Here is an 8,444-nt window from a genome sequence, read left to right as displayed (position 1 = left end):
ATCACTTTCATGTATAACACTACATCCAGGATTCCAATTTAGAATAAATAAAAATAAAGCATAATTTAAAAGTTATTTACCAAAGAATTTTGCTATAATTATTTAAGCTATCACTCAAATTTTTGTTTAAGTTTTAATTTAGGATAGTTTAATCTAACTGCTGTATGCCAGATTAAATTTTAGATTCTTAGAATTTTTGGAAATACTTTTGATAATCTGTGCATTGAATTTTTCCTTATCACGATTTTTAGTCCATACTCTAAGAATGACAGCTAATATTTAATCCTTTATTATTCCAAAATGTAACCATTTAGAACTTGATTATATATTATTTTTCATTGCTTGAGATTTTCTTTCTCTGTCTGGATAATAATGTTTGTGAGCATAACAACAGAAATTGTCAAATATGTGCTCAAAAATGTTTGTTTGAATGAATTGATAAAATATGCTTTTGTTTTAAACCTTATAGTATCTCACACAGAGTAGGCACTCAATAATTACCAGCTTCTTAATAAGCTGATAACAATACGAGATATTCACACTTTATTAGTGTTAAGAATCATTGTCTGGCTTTGTTTAAAATGATGAATTGTTTTCTGTAGGCCAAGTGTTTTTCAGGTCCATAAATGTCAGCAGAAAATTAGAATGAGATGAAGCCTTCTGTTGACAATGCAGGACAGCAAAATTCACCATCAAACAAAATTTAATTGTTAGGTAGTTATTTATGCTACTTATTTACTCTCTCACTCTTTCTTTGGACTCCATTCCTCCTGAGTTATCACCATTAGTGGTAAGAGTAACAAGAAAAAGGAGAAAATATGCTAGGGTATGTAAATAAGAGAGGATGTGATCCCTGTGACTGAGTTCCCACACCACATTAGTTAGTCACAGAGGGGATTATGAGTAAGGAGACCCAAGGATCACATGGAAGTTATTTTTGGACGATTCTAGCCCTATCACTTCCAATCTGAGAAAAATACAGGTAAAATTCAATTTTGCAGTTTATATTGAGGAACTATTGAAATTAATGACTAAGCAGCATCCCCCAAATTCTGGAGAAATGATTTATTATATTACTAAGTACCACATAAAACATCTGTTGAATATCCATAGTAGGGAAGAGAGTAGTAGTAAGAAAGAACTGTCAGACAAAGGTGACATAGCTCATTTTGATGCAGTGTATTCTGGGAGGATATTGTATGAGGTTGAAGAGGCCTGTAAGTACTCAAAGGCAAACAAGAATACAAACGTTGAATATAAATCTGAGAATACATGAGGGAGCCAAGGGAGATGAAATGGCACTCACTGTCTAGTGGTGTGTATAATCCACAATATGTATAGTTTATTCAGGGATAACTGATTTATCACTTCCCAATAAATTAAACATGGCCTGAACTAATTATCTTTCAATATATATTCCTGAAAAGACTTCAATACTCAACGTATTGTTCATGTTAAAGAAATGTAATTTTTAGTTTCAACAAAAAAAATCTTTAGAGTCATTTCTGATCTTCCTTTTTCTCATAAATGTTTCATATATTCAGTCAGTCACCAAGTTATATTTGTTTCTCCAATTTAGAGACATCTCCAATCTGTCCTTTTCTGCCACAACCCCAGTCCAAACCTTCATCACAGAACCCTGAAATTATTACAATAGACTCCTAAATGATTTTCCCATCATCTCTCCTCATCAAATTCACATTGTACATGTCTACTATATTAAACTTTCTATATATTCATCATTTGACTTCTCTTCTTAAATATCTTCACTGACTCTTAACCATGTCCAGAATAAAGTCCTATCCACTGTGACTGGTTTTCTTAACTCTTCAGATTGGCTCCATATTGGCAGTCTAAGCCTAACACTTAGCACTTATCAAACAGGCGTCCTGCATTTGAGCTAGGTTGTCTTTCCGTGTTGTGTGGCCAATTCCATTTCAAATTCTTTCCTTGTGCTTTTTTTTTCCTGGCTGGAATTCACCTATTCTCTTATCTATGTAACTAAATCTAACCATCCATTAAAGCATAGTTACTGCCCCTCCTTTCCCTCCAAGCCATTAAGTTAGTGTCTGAAAACATGCTCGCTGATATTGTTTAGATGTGAAATATTTAATTCCTATGTCCTCTCCAAAATTAAGAAGTAGCTCACATTTTATACCTCTTATCTACATCCCTAGTACTCTTCTACCTTGTATTTTTGTATATAGTCAGTAAATTAACTCAGAATATACAATGAGGTCCCTAGCTTAAAAATGGTTACCAAATCAAATCAGATTTGAAAAATATAAAAAATTCATTTGTAATGAGTGCTTTGCTTTTAATATATAGTTGTGGTCTGACAAAGTGCTTGATAACCTGTTCTCTAAATGTGCAAAACACATTTCACTTTCTAAAAAATTGCTAAACAAATCTTTTGTTCAAAAACATAAATTACATAAATTTCAGCTCAGCCTTATATTTCAATTATCACTATTATCAATATTTTGAATGAGCTGCATCTAAATTAGGTTTTATTATTACCGAATCATCAAATGGATCTGTTTGATATCAGTAATTACTAAGGGATTATGGATATTCCCAAACAGGCAATTAATCAATGCTTTATCTGGAATCAAGGAATAGTCATAAATACCCTTCTCTCATTTTTGCTGGATGGGAATATGAAGTATTTAATCCAGAGAAAAATGACCCTCATATTCTATCAAGTTTCACTTCTACTACTCAAGCCTTTCAATTATGTAATACTATAATGAGACCAGGGTAAAAATGTCAAAATAAAGGTATTTTAACTCATGATGAATATGTTCAAGAGTCCCCTGGATGCAAACCTTCCTGCAAAGTATTTTGTTACTGTGTTTTCAATTGGCAAAATTTTAATAAACCAAGGACTGAAGAAGCACAAAAAGCAAGTGAGATAACATTAAACCATACCCCATTTTTTTAAATGGCAAATTTATGCCAACACTAACAAAAATGTAACCATTATGTTTGTACTGATACTTTTGACTGTAATTTCATGCTATTTTCACCATCATGTTGGAAAAATGGTATTGAATGGGAAATCTTTTGAACAAATTGACTGAAAGAAACCATGTGGGCCCATAAATAATTACAAGATTTTTATCTTCAAGAAAAGTAAAATCTTTCCTTTGACAATTCCACAGAATAGAACAAAAGCATATTTTATGATTGTTTTTAATGAGGGATTGAAGAAACAAAATGACAGGATTTTTAAATATTTTTATGGTTATATATATTAACAGATGCTTAAGACCTGCATGTTCACCTGGGATTTCTGCATTCCTATCTGTAGGAAAAGAAGAATAACTTATTTAAGAGGACTTAACTAATGACAACACATTTCTAAAATGGGCTTAAAAATCCTTCCAAAATGCTGAGGGAGAACTGTTAAATGGTTACAAAAAATCACACTCTGACCATTTCTTTGGATTTCAAATTTATGTATACTTTTTGCTTTTTCACTGAATGAGTACAACCAATTTAAAAATTAGACAGTACAGATGCATTTCAAAATGGCAAATTATAAAGTGCACTGCCAAAGTGCTATGATTGTTATCGACAAATGTACATACAAACAGTACTGGATTAGAATATTTCACAGCAACTAATAGTGTTTGCCAGCCGAACTACGTTAAAAATTTTAGAAGAATAGAAGAACTACATGTCTCATAAAACCTTATATAAAACATTTCCATTATTATTTGATTCATATATAAACACACTGACCTCTAAATCCAGAAAATAATTTCTTAATGCACACTCAGACTTGCAGTAAATATTGGGACTGAAAAATGGGCCATGTCCTGAATGGCTGAGAGATGGTGACCATGAAAAAGGCTTACCTAATTAAAAAAAAAAAAGAGAGATCATGGCAAGGAATGGAATGGACACGCTAGAGAATAGGTTGGAGAGGGAGCAGAGCTGGCAGAAGGTAAGAGACATATGTTAATGTGGAATGGAACAAGTGGTTATAAACAAAAGTCATCATGAAACTCAGAAGAGTAGAATGAAAGTTGATGTGCATACACACACACACACACACACAAGAGTTCCTAAGCAAGAGTTAGGTAAATTTTAATATGTCTTATAGTTGAAATTTTGCCATAACTATCTTAAAATATTGTGAAGATCAAATATAACAGTTGTGAAAGTGCTACATAAACTGTAAAATGCTATACTCAAGTAAGACAGACAATATTTACTCAAAATGCAAAGTAAAACTCTCATTCCAACTCTGGGAGAAGGCAAACAATGAGCTCTCCAGGGCACAGAGGGGAGAAAAACCTTACTCTGGCCTATTCCCAGATTTCCTTGGAACCACAGGCTCTCCGGTCACTCTATAGGATGGCTTTGAATGCAAGAGTAAAGACACTGGCAAAGTTGGCAAAGTCACAGAATAGTGTGGAGAAAAATCCTTAATCTGTGGAAGAAAGAGATTCCCTTTTCTGTTTCTTAACCTGCATAAAGCATTAGTGCCTGCACATGAGCATGGTGTTAAATTATGCTAATTTCTTTGAGGAAGGGAATAAGAGGGACAGGAAAGGTGTAAAACTTCACTAAAACAGCCAAAGTACAAAACATTTTTCTCTCCATACCTAACTACTAGGATACAAGAAGTCTACAATGCATCAGGTATGTGTAAATTAAAATAACAGCTTTACACCTAGGGAACTGAGGGTTAGTGAGAGGAAATGACTTAATAAGGCCACTTATTCAACACCACAAAGTCAGTATTTCTGAGCCTGAGTCTCATCAAATTACTGGGACTTTCCCCAACACAGCCTTCCATCAAAAAAAAAAAAAAAAAAAAAAGAGGCTACAAAGATAAACAGGTAAAAAGAACCAACCCAGATTTTCAGCTTTCTTCTTCTTTAAGCTCACCACAAGATTTTAGAAATATTTTAGCACTGTGTAAAATTTTCATTAAATTTTTAAAGTTAAACACCAGTTACATCTCATATCATTAACTCTCAATGCATTTTTCATTACATTAGGAGCACATGCAATTGTTAATCATTTTAAAAGGTCTTAAAATTTTCAAGGAAGAGCACAAAATGATGAAAATAGAGCTGGAATGACCTTAGAAACAATCTATTCAAACCACTCATTTTATAAATAAGGCTCAGATAGGATAAGTGACTTGTTCAGGGTCACACAATCTGTCAGTTCCAGACTCAAGATCAGAATTTAAACCTCCAAATTTGTAGCCCAGGGCTCTGTTCTTTTTCAAACCTATAAGAAATGACTGCATTTAAACATTTAGTCCAGAATACTCTTAAAATTGAGTGTCATCAATAAAAGTAAGCCATGTGGCAAGGAATGGATAGAGTTTAGTTCATACCAAAAATGAGCTGCCAGTCACTGTGATAAGATCTGTTTCTTTCTGAGACCCATGGTTTCCTGCTGGATTGGAGAATGCAAACTGGGTTTCTTCCTCCTGTCCAAAGAAGTCAGAATCAGGATGTACGTTCCATTCCGTTTTGGTTGGCGGCAGTAGTTCTGAGACACTGTTTTCACAAAGGGTGCTCGAAGGAGTCAGAGCATCTGTGTCTACTGTTAGCTTACTGCTGGGGGTCAAAGCTTGGGGCTCTTGACTCGAGGTTTTCATAGTCAAAGAGCTCAGAGATCCTGAAGGCCCCACACTTAGACTTGAGACATCATCCGTATCTGAGGGACTCTGCTGAAAACCAGCGGCTGTCGTTCCAAAGAAGAGTGAGGTATCCAGACTTTGAGGAAGGTCACTGGTGGCCATCAAGGCCTGAGGGTCCACCGCCTGCCCTAAGGAATTATTATTAACAGGGAGGTTCCCTGCCAGAGTTGAGTTCACAGAAGCCACATCAATAGTCAAGATCCCAGAGTTCACCAATGCGGTGTCCAATACTGCAGCAGAACTATTACTGGGCACATCAGAGAAGAGAGACACAAGCTCTGCATCACCGAGGTCATTCTGCCCTTGGCTGGTAAGTTCACTGCTGGGCGTAAGAGAATTTGCAGCTCCTAGCTGAGCTAAGAGATCCTGGCGCAGGTTGTGCCTTTTGGCCATGTGGGTCTTCATGCTGTGCTTGGATGTGAAGAGTTTATTACAAGTGGAGACTGGGCATCGGCTTCTCCCAGTGTCCACATCCTGCAAGTGTTTCTTGGAGTGAATGTAGAGACTACTGCGAGCAGAGAACCTGGCACAGCAGCCTTCCACAGGGCACACAAAAGGCTTTGTGCCCAGGTGGGTTATGCTGTGGCCTTTCAGATGTTCGGCCCTCGTGAAAGATTTCCCACAGCCTTCTACAGGACACATGAACCTCCGGTCATCGTCGTGCTTCCTTTTGTGCCTAAGGAGTTTGGACATGCTGGTGAAGTTCCAGCCACAGCCCTCAAAGTCACAAAGGAAAGGTCTCTCACCAGTGTGGCTCCGAAGGTGAATTTTCAACCTACAAGCCTTGTCGTACTGTTTGCTGCAGCCAGGAAAGGAGCAGGAAAAGAGTTCCTGTTCCCTGAAGTGGGCGCGGTTATGGGAAAACAGGGCACTCACTGTGATAAACGTCTTCTTGCAGCCCGAAAATGCGCACTGGTAGGGTCTCTCAGGCTCGAAGTGGCTGCGCTGGTGGGCGCTGAGTTTGGCCTGCGTGGGGAAGGTCTCCTCACACACCTCGCATTTGAATGAGTTCTCCTGCTCATGGCCCTTCATGTGTGCTTTGAGGTTATACACCGTGGTGAAGCTCTTGCCACAGCCCTCTGCCGGGCAGCCAAAGGGCCTCAGTTTGTCGTGTGACTGCAGGTGCCTCTTGAGCTTGTACGAGGTGGTGAAGGTCCAGCCGCAACCGCCCAGGGGGCACTTGAAGGGCCGCTGGCCCTGGCTGCTGCTGTGCGTCAGCAGGTGCACCTTCAGTTGGTGCTTCTTGGCAAAGGTTTGTCCGCACTGCGCCTCAGGACACAGGTACAGCACCACGCCCTGGCCCGGGCCTAGCGGCCCGCGGGGACTCTCAGCAGCAACCGGGCCCTCCGCCTCCTCCTCGGGCGCTGGGGCGGGCGCGGGTTCGGCCCGCTCGGCCAGCAGGAGGTCGGGCAGCAGCTCGGGACAGTCCCCAGGCTGCGCGGCGTGCGGGATCCCCGCTTGCGGGGCGATCAGACCCCCGGGCTGCGGGGCAGGGGCGACCCCAGGCGCCCAGGCTGGCGGCGGGGGCGTGGCCAGGGTGAGGAAGCCGTTCTCGAAGCGCAACAGCAGGTTTTGTTTGTGAATGGTGACGGTGCCCGCGAAGGCCGCGGCGGGGCCCAGGACTGGGGCGGGAATCGGGGCCAGGGCCGGGACTGGGGCGCGGATAGCGGACAGGGAGCTGGGGCCCAGCGCAGGGCGGCCCTCGGGGTTCGCGCCGCTTTCGTGCCCATGGAACCGTGGGCCCAGCCCGGCCTCCTCCCTCCATAGGGGCCCTGCGGCCTGGCTGGCGCCCGTGGAATCTACGTCTCCACCCACCGGGTCCAGCAGCACGAAGAAGAAGTCATCGCCATCGCCGCCGCCGCCGCCGCCGCCGCCGCCGCCGCCGCCAGCGTGATCGGGCGTCGGCACCAACGGGCTAGGGCCCGGGCCCGGGGAGGCCGCGCGGGCCACCTCACGCTGCCGCCCGGGCCCGCCATCTTGGGGGCCCCGGAGCAGCAGGAGGCGGCGCGCGGGGGCCTGGCCGGCCCGCGGGTCAGGACCTCCGTGGATCCGGCCGCCGCCCCCGGGGCTGCCAGCGCCGCCGCCCTGTCGCGACCCGCGAGCCGAGAGCAGCCTTGGGATTTCCATCTCCGCGTCCATGAGGCTCCGCTGGAACCAGAATCGCGGAGGAGGTGCGACCCCGCCCCCTGCCGCGGGCCCGAACACGTTCCTGAAAGGAAAAAAAAAAAAAATGTGCAATGCGCAGAAACTGGCCCTATCAGATATAAAAGCGTGTTTAACGCCACCGTGATTTAAATATTCTGGTACTGGGTCTCTAGAACAGAATAGAAAGCCCAGGGTCAGAGCCTCGTATACATAAATAAGTTCCACAGTTAATATTAGTAGGAAATCAAGGAGGTTTTCCCAGATACAGGGGAAATGGTGCTGGAATGAATACCTTAGCTATCTATCTGCTAAATGCAACATAAATCGGTACCTCACTACCGATTTATGTACCAAAATAAACACACCCCCAGCACCTCCCAGTGCTAAACATGGTGGTTAGCACTTATCCTGTATTAAACATTGTTTACTGGATGGATGGCTGGATTAATGGATGACAGAAAATTCCTGAGAGAATACGCTATGTGTCAAGATTAAACAACCATAGTGCCACCAATTCCTACTGAAAAGGTTGTCTTTTAAAAAAATTTCCTGGAAAGCTTCCATATCCAGAACTGTCTTGAGCAATGTCTTTAGGAAAATTTGTCGCATAGTTAAATTTTTTGTCCTG

The 8,444-nt window shown here is 41.9% G+C and overlaps 1 protein-coding gene across 1 annotated transcript; it reads right to left on the bottom strand.

Moving 5' to 3' along the window:
• Window positions 1-3,289: 3,289 nt before the first annotated feature.
• On the bottom strand, window positions 3,290-8,001 carry LOC132594498 (zinc finger X-linked protein ZXDB-like). The gene has a single exon (XM_060292216.2). The coding sequence runs from the start codon at window positions 7,808-7,810 to the stop codon at window positions 5,357-5,359; it is 2,454 nt and encodes an 817-aa protein (XP_060148199.1). The 5' UTR covers window positions 7,811-8,001; the 3' UTR covers window positions 3,290-5,356.
• Between the last annotated feature and the right edge of the window lie 443 nt (window positions 8,002-8,444).

The sequence above is a fragment of the Globicephala melas genome, chromosome X (assembly GCF_963455315.2).
Source record: "Globicephala melas chromosome X, mGloMel1.2, whole genome shotgun sequence".
Lineage (NCBI taxonomy): Eukaryota > Metazoa > Chordata > Mammalia > Artiodactyla > Delphinidae > Globicephala > Globicephala melas.
Note: the sequence above shows the minus strand (reverse complement) of the source record. Positions and strands in the feature narration are given on the sequence as shown.